Source organism: Camelina sativa, chromosome 8 (genome assembly GCF_000633955.1).
Source record: "Camelina sativa cultivar DH55 chromosome 8, Cs, whole genome shotgun sequence".
In the NCBI taxonomy this organism is placed as follows: domain Eukaryota; kingdom Viridiplantae; phylum Streptophyta; class Magnoliopsida; order Brassicales; family Brassicaceae; genus Camelina; species Camelina sativa.
The window spans coordinates 740,903-766,477 of record NC_025692.1 but is presented as its reverse complement, the minus strand read 5'-3'; the positions used below and the strand labels follow the sequence as shown (position 1 = coordinate 766,477).

General features: G+C 37.6%; 7 protein-coding genes across 8 annotated transcripts in view; 6 read left to right on the top strand and 1 right to left on the bottom strand.

Annotated features, from left to right (window-relative positions):
• LOC104705393 (cyclin-A2-2-like) lies at window positions 2,654-6,648 on the top strand. The gene is made up of 13 exons (XM_010421385.2): window positions 2,654-2,861; window positions 3,563-3,753; window positions 3,842-3,928; window positions 4,075-4,261; window positions 4,501-4,622; window positions 4,746-4,838; window positions 5,017-5,150; window positions 5,323-5,398; window positions 5,486-5,562; window positions 5,664-5,697; window positions 5,786-5,935; window positions 6,023-6,157; window positions 6,264-6,648. Exons 2-13 carry the CDS (start codon window positions 3,598-3,600, stop codon window positions 6,321-6,323), a joined length of 1,311 nt encoding a protein of 436 aa, XP_010419687.1. The 5' UTR covers window positions 2,654-2,861; window positions 3,563-3,597; the 3' UTR covers window positions 6,324-6,648.
• Window positions 7,051-8,438, bottom strand: LOC104705392. Its single transcript, XM_010421384.2, has 3 exons — window positions 8,252-8,438; window positions 7,665-7,896; window positions 7,051-7,531 (listed from the first exon to the last, which is right to left on the bottom strand). Exons 1-3 carry the CDS (start codon window positions 8,350-8,352, stop codon window positions 7,235-7,237), a joined length of 630 nt encoding a protein of 209 aa, XP_010419686.1. The 5' UTR covers window positions 8,353-8,438; the 3' UTR covers window positions 7,051-7,234.
• Window positions 8,602-10,298, top strand: LOC104705391 (protein OVEREXPRESSOR OF CATIONIC PEROXIDASE 3-like). Its single transcript, XM_010421383.2, has 4 exons — window positions 8,602-8,858; window positions 8,996-9,397; window positions 9,585-9,908; window positions 10,000-10,298. Exons 1-4 carry the CDS (start codon window positions 8,619-8,621, stop codon window positions 10,126-10,128), a joined length of 1,095 nt encoding a protein of 364 aa, XP_010419685.1. The 5' UTR covers window positions 8,602-8,618; the 3' UTR covers window positions 10,129-10,298.
• Window positions 10,652-12,019, top strand: LOC104705390 (transcription factor HY5). The gene is made up of 4 exons (XM_010421382.2): window positions 10,652-10,918; window positions 11,118-11,301; window positions 11,435-11,591; window positions 11,819-12,019. Exons 1-4 carry the CDS (start codon window positions 10,822-10,824, stop codon window positions 11,888-11,890), a joined length of 510 nt encoding a protein of 169 aa, XP_010419684.1. The 5' UTR covers window positions 10,652-10,821; the 3' UTR covers window positions 11,891-12,019.
• Window positions 12,773-16,965, top strand: LOC104705388 (probable disease resistance protein RPP1). The gene is made up of 4 exons (XM_010421377.2): window positions 12,773-13,503; window positions 13,583-14,693; window positions 14,810-15,100; window positions 15,199-16,965. Exons 1-4 carry the CDS (start codon window positions 12,881-12,883, stop codon window positions 16,393-16,395), a joined length of 3,222 nt encoding a protein of 1,073 aa, XP_010419679.1. The 5' UTR covers window positions 12,773-12,880; the 3' UTR covers window positions 16,396-16,965.
• LOC104705389 (disease resistance protein TAO1-like) lies at window positions 17,618-21,834 on the top strand. 2 transcript variants are annotated; one of them, XM_010421381.2, is made up of 4 exons: window positions 17,618-18,246; window positions 18,426-19,527; window positions 19,621-19,911; window positions 20,054-21,834. In XM_010421381.2, the coding sequence occupies exons 1-4, from the start codon at window positions 17,636-17,638 to the stop codon at window positions 21,761-21,763; spliced, it is 3,714 nt and encodes a 1,237-aa protein (XP_010419683.1). In that variant the 5' UTR covers window positions 17,618-17,635; the 3' UTR covers window positions 21,764-21,834. The 2 variants fall into 2 exon arrangements, with proteins under 2 accessions (XP_010419683.1, XP_010419682.1); XM_010421380.2 differs by having other exon boundaries at window positions 18,426-19,911.
• LOC104709085 (disease resistance protein TAO1-like) overlaps window positions 22,746-25,575 on the top strand; it is a 5,900-nt gene continuing 3,070 nt past the window's right edge. The window contains exons 1-4 of the mRNA XM_019228219.1: window positions 22,746-23,385; window positions 23,544-24,645; window positions 24,739-25,029; window positions 25,172-25,476. Coding sequence (XP_019083764.1) covers window positions 22,763-23,385; window positions 23,544-24,645; window positions 24,739-25,029; window positions 25,172-25,476 — 2,321 coding nt within the window. The 5' untranslated portion in view covers window positions 22,746-22,762. The remainder of the gene's footprint in view (window positions 23,386-23,543; window positions 24,646-24,738; window positions 25,030-25,171; window positions 25,477-25,575) is intronic.

Genomic DNA, 25,575 nt, shown 5'->3' with positions numbered 1-25,575 from the left:
TTTTTTTTTTTTTTTTTTTTTCTTTTTTATACATCCATATAATATTTTCCTCCTCCAAATAAAAATTATCTTTCTAGTTCTTTTTTCATACGTATAAATCGTATATAATATTTGTTTTAAGTATATACAAATTATCATGTTACAAGTAAAGGATTCTACGAGTTTCTTCTATTTGTGCATAACAATTTGTATGCGTATATGATCAAATACTTATTGTTGATAACGTTTTTTTTTTACTAATGTTAACAAAAAATGAATTTCTTCTAAATGTGAATAATATCTTTCAGAATAATTGTGAGAATGCAATTACTTTTATGTTTTCATTGTAAATAGATAGACAAATAAACATTATTGACCATATATATCAAATTTATTTATTTTTTGGTCAACTAGATACAAAATTAAATTAAAGATAACAAAAAAGTTGAAAATAAATTATGTATTAGTTTAGCAATGTTAAAATTTGTAATTGATCTGAACTCCAATATTAGATTGATTGGCATTTGGATCAGATTCCAGGTTTGTATTTTGTAGAATGGATAAATTTTGATCGTAAAATCTCAAATTTGATTAAAAGAAATACTATAAAATCAAACACAAACAACAATGGTAATCTAATATTCTGTTGAGGGATAACAATTCATGTGGTTGGTTGTGGCCGTACAAGTCAGCTTGGAGCAAAGTTAACAACACTTGGAGATGAAGATCCATGCGATCCAGAATCTTGAAGGAATAAAAGAAATGACAGACAAGAAATTAATATCTTATGTGTTGGCATGGACTTGCAAAGAGGTTTTGCATCTCCAAGAGCCTCAAGTGGTGATGATTATAAGCGAGGATGAAGATTTTCAGTTTGTTACGTATATTTTGAAGCGAAAAGCATTTAGAGTACTTTTAGCACACAAAGGCACCTCGAGCACCATACCGACCCAAAAAGTCCCCTGGTTAAATGTTGCCCACGTTATCTAAGCCAAGTGATCCTCCCATTTATGTTTTTCCTTTTTATTGTCATGGTTGACTGTCTTTATGTAACATTTGATGTAAATTATGTGCTAAACATTCACCGTATGTATATAACATTTGTTCAAGTACACATAAACGACGGTGGTATTATATCAGATCCGAGGTTTGTACTTTGTAGAATGGATAATTTGATTGCACAGATTATTTTTGTTTCTAATCCTTTTTCACACGTATGTATAGAACATTTGTTCAAGTGTGTAAGATGCTCTCTCAGTTCCTTCTACATGTGAAAAACAATTTGTATGGGTGTGATTCGTATATGACCAAATACAACGTATAATTTAATGTTCTTGAATTGGTAGAAACGTTTTCTTAACTAGAACAAAAATGAATTTCTTATATGTGAATAATATCTTTTGAAATACTTGTGAGAATGCAATTAATTTTGTTATTATCCTCTCCATTTAATTTTCAAATTTATTTAATTATGTTTCCCTTTTAAAAAGATTAACATATAAATGTTATTGACCATATATTTCATTTTTTTGTCAATTATAAATCCAATTAATTTAAAGATAATAAATTAATATTTGTTGAAAAAAAATAATGTAACAGTTTAGCGATGTCAAAATTTGTAACTGATCCGAAGTCGAATACTAGATTGATTCGTCTGTGAATCAGATTCAACGTTTGTAAATAGATAAATTTTGATTATAAAATCCTAAATGCGATTAAGAAATACGGTAAACATGAACACAAACGATAATGATATTATACTAGTGCAACAATATTTAATGTAATTTATGTACATAACATTCATCACATTTAATAGTTTTTTTTTTAAATAGAACTTCTCAACTATTACCGTATGTATATAAACGCATATATTACTTTTTGAAAAACCGTTACTATCGTTGAGAATTCCATATTTAGTCTAATACTTGTTGGATATTTCTCGACCGATCATTTGTCCATATATTTTGTCAATTATATATCAAATTAATTTAAAGATAATAATTGTTGAAAAAAAATTAATGTATCAATTTAGCGATGTCAAAATTTGTAATTAATCTGAAGTCGAATACTAGATTGATTGGTATGTGAATCGGATTTAATGTTTGCAAATAGATAAATTCTGATTATAAAATCCTAAATGTTATTAAGAATATAGTAAAATTAAACACAAACGATAATGATATTATATCATTAGAATAATATTTAATGTAATTTATGTACATAACATTTATCACATTTAATACAAATATTTGTTTTTTTTTAAATAGAACATTATCAACTATCAGTCTATTACTGTGTGTATTAAAGCGCGTATATTACTTTTTGAAAAACCGTTATTACCGTTGAGAATTCTATATTCAGTCTACTATATGTTGAATATTTCTCGACCGATCATTTGTCCACGTATTTTATGATTCAATATTTTATATATTTATTTAAAAATAAATTACCCAACATATAATTTTATTTCTATTTTTTCACTGGTCCAACATATTTAATGGATTAAAAAGAAATTAATTTACAGTAGCACTATTCCTTGTATAGTAATAAAGACCAAGATATAGTATACATTTTGACAATATTTTACCATATAAAATAAGATTTTCCCTGAGAAAGCAAATAATTCGTCTTTTTTTGTTATTTTTTTCTAACTAGAAAGTTTGTTTTTCTGATTTTTGTTTTTATCTCCGCAAAAAATAATCTGAATTTCAAACAGTACCTTTTCAGTCAGTCGCTTCCCCCCCGCTCCTCCTCCGCTCTCCTCCCCACCTACACATATTTCAACACACGCTCTCTCTCTCTCTCTGGAGCGTGACCTTCTTCTCTCTACCGCCATTAGAGCTCGTTCACAAAACTCATAAACCTATTTTGCTCTCAGCCAGGTATGATCATCACCTCTCTCGTTTGCTCACCGTTTCCTGTTTGATTACCGATTCTATGATTTTTTTTTTCTCGGAATCGTAGCTTGTTGCTCTTCGTGTTGATCGATCGGTGTTAATCGTTGTTTGGGTTTTAGGCTGATCGATTTCTCCCGAGAATGTTTTTTTTTTTTTTTTTTCCGGTCATCGATTGAGATAATTCCTCTTTGTTGTTTCCGTTTGTTATTTTGGCTTCTGCGTATTTGTTCGTCGAGCATGGGTAATCACTGAGAAGATGAAATTATTGAGATCGTTCCTCTTTTGTGTTTTTATTTTGATTTTACGAAACGTGTGTTTGTGTGTACGCTATAGCTCGTTGTTTGTTTATGTAATCGGTCTTCTTAATGGATTTTGCTATGGGATTGTGAAGAACACAAGGCTTTGCTCGATTTCGAATGATTAACTTTGAAATTGGATCTAACGATGAGGAATTAGGTGGAGGAAACATGAAACTTGTTGTGATAAGCTGTTGCTTGCTTGTTTAAGCTGATTTCACTCCGTAGTTAGAATCGTGTGAAATTGAGATCTGTGGTTCAGTTTGGGTATTAAGGAATCGTTTCAATTTCTATTCTATGCTTGTTTCTTCCTGAAATTTATGCTGCATTGGTTTTTTTTTTGATGGAGGTTATAGGATAGACAATGACTATAACCTGTTTGTTCTGCAGGGTTGGCTAAACCACTGGCTTATTTAGACTAAATTATGTATTCCTCTTCTTCGATGCATCCGAATGCAAACAAAGAAAATGTCTCCACTTTAGATGTTCAGGAGAATTTTGTTCGAATAACGAGATCACGAGCTAAAAATGCTTTGGGGGGAGGAGTATCAGTACCTTTAACAAAACCCTCTTTTAAACAGGTAATGAAACATGTTCTTATAAATAGTCATGAACGAATTACAGCAGATGATGCTAAAATCTCTAATCTTCTTGCCTCTGATTTAACAGCAAAAGAAACGTGCAGTACTTAAGGATGTCAGTAGTGCTTCTGCAGAAAATATTTATTCAGAACTCCTCAAGGGAGGCAACATCAAGGTAAACATTTTCAGATGATAATGTGTTCATTTTCTGTTGGTTATATAGGTATTCATCAAGGTAAACTTGTTTGGTGTGCATGTTATGTTGGTTATATAGCCTACAAACTCCCCCTTTTGCTTCTTATTATTGACATTACATTGCAGGCTAACAGAAAATGTCTAAAGAAGCCTAATAAAGCAGCAAAGGAAGGTGCTAATATTGCCATGGAAATGATGGTAGATATGCATACCGAAAAATCAAAATTAGCAGAAGATTTGTCCAAGATCAGGATGGCTGAAGCCCAAGTTGCGTCTCTTCCAAATTCTAAAGATGAAGAAGTTACTGAGAAAGGTAAGAATTGTTGTGTTTGTGAATAATGAATATTATGACAGAATCTACACTCTTCTCAACTCCGTGTTCATTTTTATTCCTTGCCAACTTTTACTCAATCATCGGACTCCAAAATGCTGAAATTTTAGTAGTTATTCCCATTAAGTTGTGCTGTCAAGGGTTGAAACAACTGAAGTCTATACCAAAATGTAGATTCCTCAAACTTACTAAAGGTATGTATCTCTTACTGGATTGTGCAGAAGAAGAGGGATCTGGTGTCATGGATTTTCTTCAAGTTGTAGATATTGATTCCAACGTCGAAGATCCACAGTGTTGCAGTTTATATGCTGGTGATATATACGACAACATACATGTTGCAGAGGTATTGAATTACATGATGCAGATATTTGGTTTACATCTTTCCACAATTAACTTCTTGTAAATAATATCATTATGACAACTTCATATAAAGACTGTTGGAGTTATAACCCCTTTTTTCTTGCAGCTTCAACAACGACCCTTGGCTAATTATATGGAGCTTGTGCAGCGAGATATCGATCCAGACATGAGAAAGATTCTGATTGACTGGCTTGTAGAGGTTAGTTTCCTTCAAACTTAGCACATATTTGCGAATAACGGCATCATCTGATCATGTTTTTTATTGAACAGGGTACTGAACATTCCTATACATAGCTTTCTTAGAAAAATTTGAGCACAAACTGATGATAGTTTTCCACAATTTTGAGTAAAATAATGAACTGCGTGGTATTTTTCAGGTTTCTGACGACTACAAGCTGGTTCCAGATACACTTTACCTAACAGTGAATCTTATCGACCGGTTTCTGTCCAACACTTACATTGAAAGGCAAAGACTCCAGCTCCTTGGTGTCTCTTGCATGCTTATAGCTTCGTAAGTCCCTACTTTGTTGTTGTCTCTCTGTGTGTGTGTGTGTGTCAGTTTCAGGTTATAGCAATAAGATAGCATTGCATCACAAGGACAGCGCGTACATATATATATGTAAACTTGTTAAGTAGAGAAACTAAGGCTTTCTCTTCCTTGTACCTTTTGTTGGGCCTTGTAGAAAATATGAAGAGCTTTGCGCTCCACGGGTGGAGGAGTTTTGTTTCATTACGGCCAACACATACACAAAACCAGAGGTAATTAACATTCAAATCACACATTTCGGTGTCTTTAATGTGTAAAAATTCTTGATAAAAATAAACAAACTAGAATCTGCGTCTCAGGTGCTGAGCATGGAGATTCAAGTTCTAAATTTGGTGCACTTTAAATTATCGGTTCCTACCACCAAAACATTTCTGAGGTAAACACTGAAGGGCAGAACTGCTACATCACATCTTTCCAGCTCACATTTTAAAATAGTACCACTCAGTTTTCATCTTACCTCAAGATTATGTTTTTCAGGCGGTTTATTAAAGCAGCTCAAGCTTCTTACAAGGTATTAAACAATGACCCATCCGTCATTAATCCTCTACAGAAACTTGGAATCTAAATTTAGTGCCTTCTTTCTTATAACTGTTTTACAGGCACCTCTCATTGAATTGGAGTTTTTAGCAAACTATCTCGCCGAATTGACACTCATGGAATATACTTTCCTAAGGTTCCTGCCATCACTAACTGCTGCTTCAGCTGTTTTCCTTGCCAGATGGACACTCGACCAAACTGACCATCCTTGGGTCAGCTCATGTTTCTTAAATCTTGAAAAACGTTGTTTTTATGTTTGCCCGTTTTAGTACTGATAAAAAGGATGCTCTTGGTTATAGAACCCTACTCTGCAACACTACACCAGATATGAGGTAGCTGATCTGAAGAGCACAGTTCTCGCAATGGAGGACTTGCAGCTCAACACCAGTGGCTGTACCCTCGCTGCCACCCGTGAGAAATACAACCAACCAAAGGTAAATTACTCTTCCAAACACTGTTAAATCAGACAGGTGATTGTTGAAGAAAAGTGAAAAACAAATTGGTGACTGAACTGGTTCTAATTCTGCATGACTTTGATAGTTTAAGAGCGTGGCAAAGCTGACATCTCCCAAACGAGTCACATCACTTTTCTCAAGATGACATCAAGCAACGAAAGCGTAGCCAAGTCAGGTGATCAAATACCTAGTTTCAGACATTGGATGTTATATGGTCTCTTTGACCATTGATTTCCCAGTGTTCGTTTCTGTGCCAGTTTTGTCTGTCTGTAATTCCGTAGCTATTGTGTGTGGCGCCTTGATTCTTTGACCATCATACTTTTCACATCCTTTAACTTAAATAAACATTATGAAGAATTCTAATCCCATTGCTACATATTCACCATCCTGCGGGATTTTGTACCTAAGAGCTCTTGGAAATCTAATAGAGGACAAAAGTAATAATAAATATAAAATTCATGTTTCATGGCTGGATTGTTATGTTGTTTGTTCTGATTTCACAATGCTATATTTATATGGAAACGCTTCCATCGACACTTAACATCTTCTGCATAACACTTGCTATCTCGTTTTTTCCCAGTTTCCTTCAAGCCTGATCTAGTTCGTCGAATTAGTCTGTAGGTATGCACTAATCTATGAGTTTCCATGCTTGAGGTTATTCTCCCTCCCCTAAACTTAACCAAATCCTAGAAAACACTCTAACGCTTAGTCCTGATTACCGCTTTAAAGCTCTGAACTCAAACCTACTTCAATACCGTAGTTGAGCTATCACAGACAAACCCCTAGACTAGTCCTCCACTAGACTAACTCAGTACCAATGTATTCAAACTCGAGTCTGTCTCATGGGAAATATGGTCAGGTAAGCTTTTGAGGAGAAAAAAAAACTTTGGATTTCAGATGTGGAAAATGAGTAAAGTACAGAAACTAAACAACTGACATAACTCAAGCAGGATACATGAGAGTCTATAACACAGTGAAGTGTGCGACAGTGTAATTCTCCTATCACAGCATGTCCACTAAAGACAAGACAACAAGCCCTACTGCACGATCAAAACTCTACTTCAGCTTAGACTTTGAAGAACTCATTAGAGGTTTAGCAATGGGACGAGCTGGAGCGGCCCTCGTGGCTTTCCTCAAGTCATACTTTATCATAGAGAAAGCGCAGATCATCGCAATCACCATGGTCGGGTACACATAGACGGTTTTGGCTGGGTCAGTATTTACTGGCTTCCCTAAGATCCCTTCTTTAACAAGACCCCAAACTAGTAGCAATGACCCAAACATGCCCATCCTACCAGGCTTTAGCAAACCTACAAACGCTCCAGCTACAGAAAAGTAACTCCCTGCAAGAACCTGAACACAAATAAATCACTTGTGAGACTGTTAGCAGAAATGAGAGCACATGAATCTTAGTAATTAGTTGCTACACAATGCAATACAAACAATCAGAAAGTGAGAATGATGAATAGGAGAGATCTAGGGAGACCTCTAGGCGCTGAAGATCGGTCACGGCAGATGCTTCTTTGACATTGGTGAGATTGTAAATATCTAAGACATTCTCCCACTTTGGAAACGTCATGTTGGTGGCAAGACCATTGACAATAGCACCAGGGTACAAGAGAGCCTTAATCACCGGAACAGGAAAGATCTCACTAGAAATCAACTGAGACGATGTCACATGGATCGGAGATGAACACATACCAGATCTACATGGAACCCTGTTTTGAGATTACAAATCAAGTCAGATTCACCAGAGTTACAAACCAAACCAAGTAATGATCCATATAAAGTCTATTCTAGTAATCAAAACTAGCACCTCTTTCTCAAGGGTCAAGTTTTATGAAATTATTACTTGATTAAGTTGATTAAGCAAATCAAAACTAGCTTAAAGTTTCTTAGTCTAGAGATCAAGTAGTTAATAGTACATACTAAAACAAAATAGGAAATTGTGTTTCCATCAATCCACACTCATCGTCCAAATCTCGGATTCATTAACGTATCTGTCGTCAAACAACGAAAGCTAGGGTTCCAAATTACGCAGCTAAAAGATATGTTTTAAGTATGAATTTTTACCTGAAGAGAGGGATCTGAAGTATGATCAAGACGAAGTAAACCGATGAAGCCATTGACGTCCATTTCTTAAGCCATCCCTTTGATTGCCCTGGATTCGCCATGATCAAGCCAGAAAGAAATCGAATCTAGAGAGAGAGCGAGATACAAATTTCTTCGTGTAGAGAGACAGAGTGGACCCGTTGTAAGTACCAGACGATAACGACGAAGAACAAAATAAACACTTACTAAAACGACACGCTTTGCTACATTGAAGACATGAAACAGCATGAATGTTTAGATCTTTAAGGATGAAACGACGTCGTTCTTAGGGTTCCCTATAAAAATCACTGTACTGAAAAAACATCAAACAGTTTTGAAGATAAAAACTATGGCGGTTGCTCTATCTTCTTCTTCCGGCGTCGTCTCTCATCTTCTTCCTCCGTCGTTTTCTTCGTCGTCACGTGTGTCCGTCAACAGAGTTCTATTTCGGAATCGGAAATCTAGTCCTTGTAGTCTATCTCTTCCATTTCACAGTCCGTCTCTTCGATCTGTACTTGTTTTTGCTCGTGGGAAGAATCGAAAAGGATTCGCGTCTTCGTCTTCGCCGTCGCCGAAGAAGAACAAAAAGGTAAGACAAACATAATGAGAATCAGAATGTCCGCACTTGCTTTTACCTGCTACTTTGGCCAAATTGGACTAGAATTGGTTTGCCTCTTTTTGATTTCGTATCAGTCTCTTAGTCTTAGGTTTCATTATTTTTGACAGAAAAGTTTTGAGCGAGATGATAATGGAGAAAGCGAGGAAGAGGATGATCCATTTGAGGCATTGTTTAATCTATTGGAAGAAGATTTGAAGAATGATAATTCGTCAATCGATGATGAGGAGATCAGTGAGGAAGAGTTAAATGCATTAGCAGACGAGTTAGCTCGAGTATTAGGTGGTGGTGACGATGATGATGATGGCATTGACTTGTTTGGTTCAGCCACTGGTGATGTTGTGGATGATAAAGATGAAAATGAAGATGAAGATGATAATAATGATGATGAAGATGATGAAGATGAAAATGATGATGACAGTGAAGAAGAAGATGAAAGACCGAGTAAGCTGAAGAATTGGCAGCTTAGAAGATTGGCTTATGCATTGAAAGCTGGCCGTCGTAAAACTAGTGTAAGTTTCAGTTCAATGTTGATGATTTGATGTTGCATACAGCCTTACATATGTTTGAACCATACTTTAGTATAGTTCTTAGGTTAGTCTGCTTTACAGGTTTTGCTTCGGAATTGACAAAGAACAAGTAGATCCTCTGAGTTTCAAATGCATCACTGTTAATAGATGGTTTTGTTGTGGTCTGCAGATAAAAAATCTGGCAGCTGAGGTTTGTCTAGACAGGGCTTATGTTCTTGAATTACTTCGTGACCCTCCTCCGAAGCTTCTAATGTTAAGTGCTACACTACCAGATGAAAAACCGCCAGTAGCAGCACCTGAAAACTCCTCACCTGATCCAACTCCAGTGGAATCATCATCAGCCGAAGAAGAAGATGTTGTGGTCGAACCTGTCGAAAAAGTAAAAGACGAAGCAGTTCATGTGATGCAACAAAGATGGTCTGCTCAGAAAAGAGTGAAGAAAGCTCACATTGAAACACTAGAAAAAGTTTACAGAAGATCAAAACGACCCACTGTAAGGATTCTCCTTTACATTTGAATACAATTTAACGTCAGCTCTAATCTCAATTCTCACATATAATGTTTAATGATGATGCTGTGTATAGAATGCGGTGGTTAGCAGCATTGTTCAAGTGACGAATCTTCCAAGGAAGCGAGTTTTGAAGTGGTTCGAAGATAAACGAGCAGAGGACGGAGTTCCAGATAAGCGTGCTCCATATCAAGCTCCTGTTTGATTTATAATGTTTCCATTGAGATGTGCAATGATTTGCTTTCTGGATTCTCAGAAACTCATCAAGGACATTGTTTTTTGGTAATACGAGGTGTGTTTATAGTATTAGTTATCTTCTTACTGAGAAACTTTGTACTATACAATCTTTTTACTTCGTCCTCTCCTGTTAATGTAGTTTTCTTCAGTTTAATACTCGTTAGTTAATGCGTGTGACAAAAAACAAATCACCAGAAAATAAATAAATAAAATAAAAAACACTTTTGACGGTCGTTGTAGGCGAGTGGGGCCAAAGTGACAGAATGAAATTGTTATGTCCAGGACAGACATGGGTCCCATCTATTGTCCCCGTTATCCATTATTCACCGTAAGATGGTAACCAGATCCAACGGCTTGTTTTCACCCACGCTCCAACCTCATGGGCCTTTGGATCCCATGTATTTCCTCAAGGCTCAGCTTCGTCCACGACTCACACTCTACAATCGTCAGATTGTCCTCAGATCTAACGGATGTGACCACACTAATCTTATTCCCTTCCCAAAAAAATGTATCGCAAATTAGATTCTTTCCCAAAGTTGGTTCTTCTGTAAATCCCAAGTCCCGCTCTTTTCCGCTCTACTAAGAAGACTAGAACAATCTCTCTCCCTATCTCTCTCTCTGTCTTGTCTGATCGATCTTGTAAAAAGAGTAAGAGAAAAAAATGCAGGAACAAGCGACAAGCTCTTTAGCTGCAAGCTCTTTACCATCAAGCAGTGAGAGATCTTCAAGCTCTGCTCCACATTTGGAGATCAAAGAAGGTACTTTTTGTTTTTTTTTTCCTTCTCCCAACGACTGATCTCATTGATTTTCATCATCATGCATTGGGTATTAGGTTTATGAATTCTCAATTGGGTCTGTAGATTTTGTTTTTAGTCTCCCCGAGAAGATCTGTTGTTTTTAATTGTGTTAGTAAAGTTTCGAACTTTTGGCTTAAAGTCTCTTTTTGTTTTTATGTAGGAATTGAAAGCGATGAGGAGATAAGGCGAGTGCCGGAGTTCGGAGGAGAAGCTGCGGGGAAAGAAATATCAGGGAGAGAATCTGGATCGGCGAACGGACAGGAGAGGACACAGGCGACAGTCGGGGAAAGTCAAAGGAAGCGAGGGAGGACACCGGCGGAGAAAGAGAACAAGCGTCTTAAGAGGTGTTTTGATTTCTTTTCTTTTCTTTTCTTTTTCTTCACCTTAAATTTTACATCTTTACCCTTCGTAACGTTGATGGAAGGGTGGTTGCGTGATGGGGTTTGTTTGGTAAATTTTTTTTGATGGTGAGAAAAGGTTGTTGAGGAATAGAGTTTCAGCACAGCAAGCAAGAGAGAGGAAAAAGGCTTACTTGAGTGAGTTGGAAAACAGAGTTAAAGACTTGGAGAACAAAAACTCTGAGCTTGAAGAGCGTCTCTCTACTTTGCAGAACGAGAACCAGATGCTTCGACATGTAAGTCTCCATCGATCTGGCCGGTTGATATAATCTGGGATATTCAATGATTTGTAACATTGCTGGCAATTACTAATGAGCCTAGGACTCACCAATTTAGTTTAGGAAGTTAGAAGAACTAAGGAGCTATCATAATCTCCAAATTAGTTTAGGTTCTTTTTGTGTTGGTGTGGTGATTAATGGTTTTTATTTGGTTGCAAGTATTGAGTTGTTTTGTGTGTGTGCAGATTCTGAAGAACACAACAGGAAACAAGAGAGGAGGAGGAGGAGGTGGTTCTAACGCTGATGCAAGCCTTTGATCTTCTTCCTTCTTCAATCTTGTGGTTATATTTTTGTGGATAAATAATTTACAGGGGAATTGTATTATTAATAATTATCATGTTAAAGTTTATATGGGATGTGAAGAGCTAAATTTCCAATTGTTGTTAGACCAACTTCTCTTGTTTTTTTTTTGACCAACTTCTCTTGTTGTAGTAGTAGTAGTAGTCATTCAAAGATAATTTTGTTTTTCTTTTTAACAAAGAAAAAAAAACACTAATTTTGTTCTATGAGACATATATGACATTGTGACTAAGGTTGTGTGTTCGATTCACGTTGGGGGTTCAAAATCCCGAGCAACTTTTCTGAAGTTTTTTATCTTTTAATATATTTCCACTATTGTCCCTATCCCTTCCGATTTCGACACTGATGATGAACGATTCTCGATTACAGACAAGTCGAGCTATATCGCCATGGGTTTGTAAACGAAGATTTCTCCGTACGCTTGTCAAATTTGAGGGATTCAAGAAGTGCGATGTAGTATGTTTTTGACATTTCTGCGTTTTCATGTTTTCATGTTTTAATAAACATCTCAGATATTAGTCACTACTTAGGTGCGCTTGTGTTCTTCTTAATTGATGTTTTCTTGTTAAGAATAGAATTGCCACAAGTCAGATTCTACTGTTTTATCTTTCATTATTCTTTTGTTTTCATAGCTTAGATGTTCTTCTTGGAGTCCAGTCTTACTTTTTTCTAAGAAAACATCCTTAAACGAAACTTCCTTCCTATCTTACTGGTTGGTCCCTGTACTTGTAGGACCTTCATAACGTTCTTGTAATTTTTTATGAGGAATTAGGTATATCATATACGGTATATGGAATAAAGAAAGTACCTAATCTTGTTTTGTTTTGCTAAGTAGTTTTTAACATACTTAGTCAACGTTCTGTGTTCACGAAGCCTCTTTAGTAATTTCTTCCTCTACATAGCTCTCTCTGTAAATCTCTGTGATCATCTTTCCATCATACTGATTAATGGATTCTTCTTTTTTCTTTATCATTGTTGCTGTTGCAATAGGCCTTCTCACGTTTTTGAGAAAACTCAGAATTCATCAAGATAACCAAGAAGAGAGTTCTTCTTCTTCTTCTTCTTCTTCATCACCTCCATCTTCTTTGTCTCTTTCATCAGTTACTCCACCTTCTTCTTCTTCTCGCATATGCACATACCATGTCTTTCCAAGCTTCCGGGGTGAAGATGTCCGTAGAGACTTTCTCAGTCACATTCAGATGGAGTTTCAAAGAATGGGAATCACTTCCTTCGTTGATAATGAGATCAAAAGAGGAGAGTCCATCGGCCCCGAGCTCATTCGGGCCATTAGAGACTCTAGGATCGCAGTTGTGCTGGTCTCTAGGAACTATGCTTCTTCAAAGTGGTGTCTTGACGAACTGGTGGAGATTATCAAGTGCAGAGAAGAGTTGGGCCAAACAGTGGTGGCCATATTCTATAAAGTTGATCCATCTGAAGTAAAAAAGCTGAGCGGTGATTTTGGGAAAGTATTTAGAAAAACTTGTGCTGGTCAAACAAAAGAAGACATTGGTAGATGGAGAGAAGCTCTGGCTCAAGTGGCTACAATCGCTGGTTACCATTCGAGCAACTGGTTAGTCCTTGAGATTTCCATTTGCTCTTAAACATTACCATTGGATTGATACCCATTTGTTGATCTCTGAATTTGTTAGGGATAATGAAGCTGCCATGATCAAGAAAATTGCCACTGATATTTCAAACATGTTGAACAATGTCATATCATCAAGTGATTTCGATGGGTTAATTGGGATGAGAGCTCATTTGAAAAAGATGGAACCTTTGTTAAGCCTACACTCAGATGAAGTGAGGATGATTGGGATTTGGGGTCCTCCTGGGATTGGGAAAACCACAATCGCCAGAGTTTTATACAACCAACTCTCCAACAATTTCCAACTGAGTGTCTTTATGGACAATATCAATGCAAACTATACAAGACTTTGTTCTGATGACTACAGCACAAAGTTGCGGTTGCAACAACTCTTTATGTCTCAAATAACCAACCATAAGGATATGGAGATTACTCATTTAGGATTTGCCCCAGCTAGGTTGAAAGACAAGAAAGTTCTTGTCGTTCTTGATGGTGTGGATAAGTCAATACAACTAGAGGCGATGGCGAAAGAAACTTGGTGGTTTGGTCCTGGGAGTCGAATTATCATTACAACACAAGATTGTAGACTTTTTAGAGCACATGAGATCAACCATATATACCAGGTGGATTTTCCACCAGCTAATGATGCCCTTCAAATCTTCTGCATGTATGCTTTCGGTCAGAAGTCCCCTAAAGATGGCTTTGAGGAGCTAGCTTGGGAAGTTACAAAATTCGCTGGTAGACTTCCTTTGGGGCTAAGGGTTATGGGCTCCCATTTCAGGGGAATGTCCAAGCAGGAGTGGATAGACTCACTACCAAGGTTAAGAAGTACTCTTGACACTGATATTCGAAGCATTTTGAAGTTCAGCTATGACGCTTTGGATGATGAAGATAAAGATTTATTTCTTCATATTGCCTGCTTTTTCAACTACGGACTGATTAAGAAAGTGGAAGAGCTTCTTGCAACGAAGTTCTTTGAAGTGAGGCAAAGACTTAACGTCTTATCTCAGAAATCTCTCATACTCTTTAACCAATGCGGCCGAACTGAGATGCATAGTTTGCTAGAAAGACTAGGTAGAGACATTGTTCGTAAACTATCTATAAATGAGCCTGGAGAACGCCAGTTTTTGGTCGATGGAAGAGAGATTTGTGATGTACTGATTGGTGATGGAGCAGTAAGTCTTTCAACCTATCTTGAGATTTGTGATGTACTGATTGGTGATTGCTCCCTACTACAAATAGTATACTAACTAACCATCTCTACTTAATTTATTTTGTTGCTTTATTTCAGGGTAGTAAAAGCGTTATAGGTATAGATTTTGACTACCGTGGAATTGGGGAAGAATTAAATATAAGTGAGAGAGCCTTCGAAGGAATGTGTAATCTCCAGTTCTTAAGAATCGATGGTAACTGCGATACGTTGCAGTTATCTCAAGGTCTGAACTATTTGTCTCGTAAACTTCGAATACTACACTGGAGTTATTTCCCGATGACATGTTTGCCTTCTATTGTGAACGTGGAGTTTCTTATCGAACTAACCATGGATAACAGCAAGCTTGAAATGTTGTGGGAGGGAATTAAAGTAAGTACAGGTTTGATCTATTTCTCTTTATTACGAATCCATATTTATCACTGGTTTATATCATGAATCAACCATGTACTTGTTATTTGTCTGTACAGCCGCTTCGAAATCTCAAGAGGATGAATTTGCGTGAATCTGAAAACTTGAAGGAGCTTCCTGATTTCTCAACTGCCGCTAGTCTTCAGAAATTGAATCTGAGTTATTGCTCAAGTCTAATGAAGCTCCCCTCTTCTCTCGGGAAGGCCACTAATCTCAAGAAATTAAATCTCGGAGGATGCTCAGATATTGTGGAGTTTCCCTCATTTATTGAAAAAACCACCAATCTAGAGATATTGGATCTTAGTAGTTGCTCAAATTTGGTTGAACTGCCTCTTTTTATTGAAAAGCTTCAGAAGTTGCAGAAGTTGATGTTAGACGGATGCTCTATGCTAGAGGTTCTTCCAACCAACATTAACTTGGAATCTTTGGTTGAACTTGACCTCACTGATTGCTCCGTGTTGAAATATTTTCCCGAGATTTCTACAAACATTAGAGTTCTCAAGCTCAGCGAGACTGCAATAGAAGAAGTGCCTCCGTCAATCACGTTATGGCCTCATCTTGATGAGTTGCATATGTCTTACTTTGAAAACCTCAAGGAGTTGCCTCATGCTCTTGACAGCATCACAGACCTGTACTTGAGCGATACAGAGGTACAAGAAGTTCCTCCATTGGTCAAGAGAATCTCTCGTCTGGATCGATTAGTGCTCAAGGGATGTAGAAAGCTGGTATCACTACCACAGATTCCAGAGTCCCTCTCTATGATTGATGCAGAAGATTGCGAGTCACTGGAGAGATTAGATTGCTTCTTTCACAGTCCAAAGATTTGTCTCAAATTTGCCAAGTGCTACAAACTGAATCAAGAAGCAAGAGACCTCATCATCAAGACACCGACTAGTGGACATGCCTTTTTACCCGGTGGAGAAGTGCCTTCGTACTTCACTCATCGAGCTACAAGCGGGGGTTTATTGACAATAAAGTTGAAAGAGAGGCCTCTTCCTACATCCATGAGATTTAAGGCCATCTTGTCGGTTCATCAAAGTGACGATGGTAAGAAGTATCCATCTAGTGTTGTCGCGTTTTGGTGTAAAAATAGCTGGCATGTAATGAATCCAACTTTAGCAGAACATTTATACACATTTGAAGTCGACACAGAGGTGACTTCCAGCGAGATTGTTTTGGAGTTCAACCTCGACAGTAGCGATTGGAAGATCAGAGAATGCAGAGTATACCAAATCATGGAGGTGCCTTCATGTTGATTAACACGATGATAGCCTGAGCGGTGGCTATGGGGGATGTCAAAATAAAACAGAGGTTGATGTTAAGCTAGAGGTTCTTACCACCCAGGGGCGTGTGATGAAGAGAACAATGTACGCAATGCTCTCATTCTTCAGTGCAGAAATAGCCAGCGTCTAATATATCAACTTTTAACAGCGCATATGTACACATTCGAACTTGGAGCGGAGTACGCAAACTCTTGGAGTTCCCAATGAACACGATGACATAAGAGCTTGAGCGGTGGCCATAAGTAATTTCTTTCACTAACCGTCAGGGGGCTAACATTACATATTCGTAAAACCTCAGATTCTGCTGCTCTAATGTGAAGAAAGCCCTTGATTTAACCCATTTCAGCTTCCTCTTCTCTCAGTCAGGTTCTTACCTTCTCCCGTAGCTTCTTCTTATCGAAAATCTTTTAAGTTACATCGCAACTAGTCTACGTATTATTATTTTTGACTTTCTCATTGTGTATTCACTTCAAAGTCGTTCTCATTATTCTTCCTTTTGTATGTGATACTCTCAAAATCAATGAAATGTGATATAAACTTCAATGATAGAGTCATTATCAGTTCCTTATATTCTTTGTGGGGTGCTCATAAACTGTGCTTGATCGAGCAAGTACTTAAAGATCTCTGTTAAAGAAATTTCACTGTGGCTTGTGATTGCAATGTTGTTATTCAATTACTGTTATGCTAAGTCTTATTGCTGATTGTTGCTGATCAATTAGCAACAATCGGATATAGAGAAGCTGAGGAATGAACAGCCATGTGTATTTTTGAGTCTTTGGCATTTTTATGTTCAATTTTTTAAATCCATGGAACTCGGATTTTGGATATCAATTATTATTAATAACTCGGATCAGTGCTTTCTTGAAATTGCATGTGTTTTTAGTTGTTGCTTTGTCTTGTTTGTATTTGTGTAGTTGGGTTTTCCCTTAGCTATTTATCCTTCTTATGATTTTAATTAGTTTTTTTCTTCTTGGATCTGATTTGCTATAAAATATTATTGAATGAAGCTTCTTCTCCTGCTAGTTGCTCATGTAGGACCCGTACGTTCTAGTAATTTTCTGTGAGGATTTATGTAATTTTGCTAATAGTTTCAACGTTCCAGTCAATGAAGTCAACGTTTTTCACTGTATACAGAGCCTCCTATAGCTCTCTTTAAATAAAAGGTATCCAATAGAAAGAGATAAGAAAACTTTGATATTGATCATACAAATCAATGGGTTCTCTTTTTCTTACTACTGTTGCAGCTGCAGTAGGCTTCCTAACCCTTTTGAGAAAGCTCAGAGTTCATCAAGATAACCAAGAAAAGAAGTCATCTTCTTTACCTCCTTCATCTCCATCTTCGTTGTCTCTTTCATCAGGTCCTGCATCTTCTTCATCTCGCAACTGGACATACCATGTCTTTCCCAGCTTCCGCGGGGAAGATGTCCGTATTGACTTTCTCAGTCACATTCAGATGGAGTTTCAAAGAATGGGAATCACTTCCTTCGTTGATAATGAGATCAAAAGAGGAGAATCCATAGCACCCGAGCTCATTCGGTCAATTGGAGAATCCAAGATCGCAGTTGTGCTGGTCTCTAGGAACTATGCTTCATCAAAATGGTGTCTTAACGAACTGGTGGAGATTATGAAGTGCAGAGAAGAATTAGGCCAAACTGTGATGCCCATTTTTCATAAAGTGGATCCAACTGATGTCAAAAACCTGACCGGAGATTTCGGGAAAGTTTTCAGAAGAACTTGCGCTGGTAAAACAGAACAGGACATAGGGAGATGGAGACAAGCTTTGGCAGAAGTGGCCACCATCGCTGGTTATCATTCAACCAGCTGGTTAGTTTATTTTTGTGATTTCTACTTGCTCTTCAACTTATACATTTGTAGCTTTAATTTTAAACAATACCATCATAGCTCTCTTTAAAGATCTGTGATAGTTCTTTTTTCTTTATATGTGTTTGATATTTCCATGGTTCATCTACTAACTGTAATTATTTCTTCCTTCTAACTGTTAGGGATAATGAAGCAGTCATGATCAAGGAAATTGCCACTGATATTTCGAACATATTGATTAATTCCACACCATCAAGAGATTTCGACGGGTTCGTTGGAATGAGAGCTCATTTGGAAAAGATTGAACCATTGTTATGCCTACAGTCAGATGAAGTGAGGATGATTGGGATTTGGGGTCCTCCTGGGATTGGGAAGACCACAATTGCCAGAGTTGTATACAACCAACTTTCCAACAGTTACCCGCTGAGTGTCTTTATGGAGAACATCAAAGCAACCTATTCAAGACCAACCGGCTCCGATGACTACAACGCAAAGTTGCAATTACAACAACAGTTTATGTCTCAAATAACCAACCATATGGATATCAAGATTCCTCATTTAGGAGTTGCCCAGGATAGGTTGAAAGACAAGAAAGTTCTTGTCGTTCTTGATGGCGTAGACAAGTCTGTTCAACTTGATGCTATGGCGAAAGAAACTTGGTGGTTTGGTCCTGGGAGTCGTATTATCATTACAACACAAGATCACAGACTTCTCAGAGCACATGGGATTAACCATATTTACAAGGTGGATTTTCCAGCAACTGAAGAGGCTCTTCAAATCTTCTGCATGTATGCTTTTGGTCAAAAGTTTCCTAAAACTGGTTTTGAGGAGCTTGCTAGGAAAGTTACATACCTTGCTGGTAACCTCCCTTTGGGGCTAAGAGTTATGGGATCCTACTTTAAGGGAATGTCAAAGGAAGAGTGGAAAAAGTCACTACCAAGATTAGAAACTAGCCTTGACGCTGATATTCAGAGCATTTTGAAGTTCAGCTATGACGCTTTAGATGACGAAGATAAAGATTTATTTCTTCATATAGCATGTTTTTTTAACTTTGAAGAGATTAAGATAGTGGAAGAGTGTCTTGCAAAGAAGTTTGTGGAAGTGAGGCAAAGGCTTGATGTCTTGGCTGAGAAATCTCTCATATCTATCAACCATGGTGGATGTATAAAGATGCATAGTTTGCTAGAAAAGCTAGGTAGAGAAATGGTTCGTAAACAATCTATTCAAGGGCAGTTTTTGCACGATAGAAGAGAGATTTGTGAAGTACTGACAGGAGACGCAGAAGTAAGTTCTGACATTATTTTTCTTTGCACTGGTCCGGCCCCTACGAATATAGTTTATTTGATAACTAACCATTTCTATCTTCCTTTATATCAGGGTAGTAAAAGTGTCGTAGGGATAAATTTTTACTTCCAGGGAACTGGAGAAGAAGTAGATATAAGTGAGAGAGCCTTTGAAGGAATGTCTAACCTCCAATTCTTGAGATTTTCTTGTTGTCGTGATACATTTCAATTATCGCGAGGTCTGAACTATTTTTCTCGTAGACTTCAAATACTGCACTGGAGTCATTTTCCTATGACATGTTTGTCTTTTATTGTGAGTTTGAACTTCCTTGTTACACTAACCATGGATCACAGCAAGCTTGAGAAGTTGTGGGAAGGAATTAAAGTAAGTAGGTCTGACTTCATTTGTCTATTGTACATTTTGACTCATCTTACCAATCTCGTTTTTGCATGGAAGTGTTTATATGTTCTCTTAGTGTTTCATTACTAAGTGTATAAAATATGTATTCTTGTTATTTTATGAACAGCCGCTTCCAAATTTGAAAAAGATGGATTTGAGTTATTCTGTAAACTTGAAGGAGATTCCTGATCTTTCAACAGCCACCAGTCTTGAAAGCTTAGATCTTCGTAATTGCTCAAGTCTGATCAAACTCACCTCGTCTATTGGGAATGTCACTTATCTTAAGAATATTTTTCTTCGTGGATGCTCAAATCTGTTGGAGCTTCCCACTTCTATTGGAAACCTCATTAATCTTCGATATTTGACTCTTGATGGATGCTCAAATCTGGTGGGACTCCCCTCCACTATTGGGAATGCCATTAATCTCCAAACATTGATTCTTGGTGGGTGCTCAAGTCTTGTAGAATTGCCTTCTTCTATAGGGAATGCCATTAATCTTCAGGATCTATATCTTCATAATTGCTCAAGTCTTGTAGAATTGCCTTCTTCTATAGGGAATGCCATTAATCTCCAAACATTGTTTCTTGGTGGGTGCTCAAGTCTTGTAGAATTGCCTTCTTCTATAGGGAATGCCATTAATCTTCAGGATCTATATCTTCATAATTGCTCGAGTCTGATCACACTCCCTTCCTCTATTGGGAATGTTGATAATCTTGAGATTTTATATCTTTATGGATGCTCAAGTCTTGTGGAGCTCCCATCCTCTATTGGTTTTCTCATTAATCTCCAAAAACTGGATCTTAGTGGATGTTCAAGCCTGATGGAGCTCCCCTCCTCTATTGGGAATGCCATTAATCTCCGAAAAGTGGACCTTAGTGATTGCTCAGATCTGGAGGAACTTCCTATTTCTATTGGAAACCTTCAGAAGTTGGAGAGGTTGAGATTAGGAGGATGCTCTAAGCTAGAGAGTCTTCCCACCAATATCAATTTGGAGTCTTTGGTTGAACTTGATCTTACTAATTGCTGGCTGTTGAAAAAGTTTCCTGAGATATCCACAAACGTTCGTGTTCTCAGGCTCATAGGAACCGGAATAGAAGAAGTGCCTCCCTCTATCAGGTCATGGCCTCATCTTAATGAGTTGCATATGCCATACTTTGAAGATCTCAAGGACTTCCCTCATGCTTTTGACATCATCGCGTCTCTGGGCTTGATCGATGCAAATATACAAGCGATTCCTCCATTGATCAAGTGTTTATCTCGTCTCCGTTTTCTTGTACTTACGGGATGCAGAAAGCTGGTATCGCTCCCACAGATTCAAGATTCTGTCTCTTTCATAAACGCAGTAAACTGTGTCTCCCTGGAGAGACTAGATTGCTCCTTTGACCATCCAATGAAACTTCTCAACTTTGGTAACTGCTTGAAACTGAATAAAGAAGCAAGAGAACTCATCATCCAGACTAGGGGAGAAGCGTTGTTACCAGGTGGAGAAGTTCCCAGCTACTTCACTCACAGAGCTTCAAATGGGGGTCCATTAACAATCAAGTTACGTGACAAGCCTATTCCTACATCCATGAGATTTAAGGCTTGCATTTTCCTGGTTAAGGAAAGTGAAGATGAGGCTAACGATGATGAGATAATGGTAGACCATCTCCATGTTACGTGGCTAACAAGTACGCATTGGGTATATCCGGTTTTAACAGAGCATCTGCACACATTCGAGTTCGAAGAGAAGGTGACTTCCAGCGAGCTTGTCTTTGAGTTCAAGCTCGAAAACCGTAACGACTGGAAGATAGGAAAATGCGGGCTACGCCAACTCGTAGTGGAGGTCCCTTCTTAATGTTGATGAACATGACGAGAGCTTGAATGGTGTTCCTCTGAATCATGTAAATTTATAAAAATTGAATAAAGTTTAAAGCCTAAAATTTGTTTTTTTAATAGAAAAGACCTAATTTCCCTTTTTTAAATATAAATATGCCCGATATAATTGAGTGACTTAATAAGCCTTGGTTTCATTTTTTTGTTTGATGGGCCTGGGCCGGGCCCGGAAAAAGCCAGAATAATATCAACTTTGTAGCAGAGCGAGAGCATCTGTAGAACGAACACACAACAAGACGCAAGAGCTTAAGCGGAAGTGGTGGGTCTAGACTTCTTCTAATGCTGATGCTAACCAGAGTTCTGATGTTTTACTGTGCGTTCAATCTGCGTCGGGTTCAAAGCCTCAAACTAATTACAGAGTCTTCATCTTTTGGACCCCTATGCCTTCCAATTTCTCTACACAGAGGATGCTGGATTGTAGGCAAGGCGATCAATTTGTAAAAATCGGATTAAGAGAAATTTGAGAAATGGAATATAGCCATGTAAGTATTTTTGACTCTTGTGTTCCATGGAACTCAAATTTTGACCAACGCTTTGTTTGAAGTTGTTTTGTGGTTATAGTTGCTGCTTTCTTCTCAGAGTTAAAATGTTAAAAATTCGTAACATTATCTTTACATTTCTGTTTGTGCTAGTGAAGTTGTGTTTTTTCCTTCTTATGATTTTGTTTTAGTCTTATTTTTTTTCCTTGGATAAAGAAAAGGATTTTTTCTTCCATTAAAACATTATTGAAGGAAGCTTCTTCTCTAGCTAGTTGCTCATGTAGGGACCCCTTCTTGTAATTTTCTGTGAGGATTCTATGTAATTTTGCCAATAGTTTCAACTTTCCCAGTCAATGAAGTCAACGTTTTTACACTGTATACAGAGCCTTCCTCATAGCTCTCTCTCTTTAAAGCTCTGTGATAGTTGATAGCAAAGCAAAAGAGATAAGAAAACTGTGATATTATTGTTCATACTAATTAATATGGCTTCTTCGTTTTTCTTTATCATTGTTGCTGTTGCAATAGGCTTCTTCATCCTTTTGAGAAAACTCAGATTCCATCAAGACAACCAAGAAAATAACTCATCTTCTTCATCTCCTTCATCATCATCTACATCTTCTTTGTCTCCTTCATCTGTTCCTTCTTCACCTTCTTTGTATAGCACCTGGACGCACCAAGTCTTTCCCAGCTTCCGCGGGGAAGATGTCCGTAGAGACTTTCTCAGTCACATTCAGATGGAATTTCAAAGAATGGGAATCACTCCGTTCGCTGATAATGAGATCAAAAGAGGGGAATCCATTGGTCCTGAGCTTATTCGGGCTATTAGAGGGTCTAAGATCGCTATTATCTTGCTCTCTAGAAACTACGCTTCTTCAAAATGGTGTCTTGACGAGCTTGTGGAGACTATGAAGTGCAGAGAAGAGTTAGGTCAAACTGTGATGGCCGTTTTTCATAAAGTAGATCCATCTGATGTCAAAAAGCTGACCGGAGATTTTGGGAAAGTCTTTAGAAAAACTTGTGCCGGTAAATCAAAGCAGGACATTGGAAGATGGAGACAAGCTTTGGCAGAAGTGGGCACAATCGCCGGTTATCATTCAAGCAACTGGTTAGTCCCTTTAATTCCCATTTGCTCCTAAAAACTGTAATATATTTGTAGCTTTTAAACAATACACATCCAGTAAGTTCATATTCCTTTTTGAATGTGTGTGACACTTCCATGGTTATTTACTAAATGTAATGTTCTCTCCCGCACCTAATTGATAGGGATAATGAAGCAGTCATGATCAAGGAAATTGCCACTGATATTTCGAACATATTGATTAATTCCACACCATCAAGAGATTTCGACGGGTTCGTTGGAATGAGAGCTCATTTGGAAAAGATTGAACCATTGTTATGCCTACAGTCAGATGAAGTGAGGATGATTGGGATTTGGGGTCCTCCTGGGATTGGGAAGACCACAATTGCCAGAGTTGTATACAACCAACTTTCCAACAGTTACCCGCTGAGTGTCTTTATGGAGAACATCAAAGCAACCTATTCAAGACCAACCGGCTCCGATGACTACAACGCAAAGTTGCAATTACAACAACAGTTTATGTCTCAAATAACCAACCATATGGATATCAAGATTCCTCATTTAGGAGTTGCCCAGGATAGGTTGAAAGACAAGAAAGTTCTTGTCGTTCTTGATGGCGTAGACAAGTCTGTTCAACTTGATGCTATGGCGAAAGAAACTTGGTGGTTTGGTCCTGGGAGTCGTATTATCATTACAACACAAGATCACAGACTTCTCAGAGCACATGGGATTAACCATATTTACAAGGTGGATTTTCCAGCAACTGAAGAGGCTCTTCAAATCTTCTGCATGTATGCTTTTGGTCAAAAGTTTCCTAAAACTGGTTTTGAGGAGCTTGCTAGGAAAGTTACATACCTTGCTGGTAACCTCCCTTTGGGGCTAAGAGTTATGGGATCCTACTTTAAGGGAATGTCAAAGGAAGAGTGGAAAAAGTCACTACCAAGATTAGAAACTAGCCTTGACGCTGATATTCAGAGCATTTTGAAGTTCAGCTATGACGCTTTAGATGACGAAGATAAAGATTTATTTCTTCATATAGCATGTTTTTTTAACTTTGAAGAGATTAAGATAGTGGAAGAGTGTCTTGCAAAGAAGTTTGTGGAAGTGAGGCAAAGGCTTGATGTCTTGGCTGAGAAATCTCTCATATCTATCAACCATGGTGGATGTATAAAGATGCATAGTTTGCTAGAAAAGCTAGGTAGAGAAATGGTTCGTAAACAATCTATTCAAGGGCAGTTTTTGCACGATAGAAGAGAGATTTGTGAAGTACTGACAGGAGACGCAGAAGTAAGTTCTGACATTATTTTTCTTTGCACTGGTCCGGCCCCTACGAATATAGTTTATTTGATAACTAACCATTTCTATCTTCCTTTATATCAGGGTAGTAAAAGTGTCGTAGGGATAAATTTTTACTTCCAGGGAACTGGAGAAGAAGTAGATATAAGTGAGAGAGCCTTTGAAGGAATGTCTAACCTCCAATTCTTGAGATTTTCTTGTTGTCGTGATACATTTCAATTATCGCGAGGTCTGAACTATTTTTCTCGTAGACTTCAAATACTGCACTGGAGTCATTTTCCTATGACATGTTTGTCTTTTATTGTGAGTTTGAACTTCCTTGTTACACTAACCATGGATCACAGCAAGCTTGAGAAGTTGTGGGAAGGAATTAAAGTAAGTAGGTCTGACTTCATTTGTCTATTGTACATTTTGACTCATCTTACCAATCTCGTTTTTGCATGGAAGTGTTTATATGTTCTCTTAGTGTTTCATTACTAAGTGTATAAAATATGTATTCTTGTTATTTTATGAACAGCCGCTTCCAAATTTGAAAAAGATGGATTTGAGTTATTCTGTAAACTTGAAGGAGATTCCTGATCTTTCAACAGCCACCAGTCTTGAAAGCTTAGATCTTCGTAATTGCTCAAGTCTGATCAAACTCACCTCGTCTATTGGGAATGTCACTTATCTTAAGAATATTTTTCTTCGTGGATGCTCAAATCTGTTGGAGCTTCCCACTTCTATTGGAAACCTCATTAATCTTCGATATTTGACTCTTGATGGATGCTCAAATCTGGTGGGACTCCCCTCCACTATTGGGAATGCCATTAATCTCCAAACATTGATTCTTGGTGGGTGCTCAAGTCTTGTAGAATTGCCTTCTTCTATAGGGAATGCCATTAATCTTCAGGATCTATATCTTCATAATTGCTCAAGTCT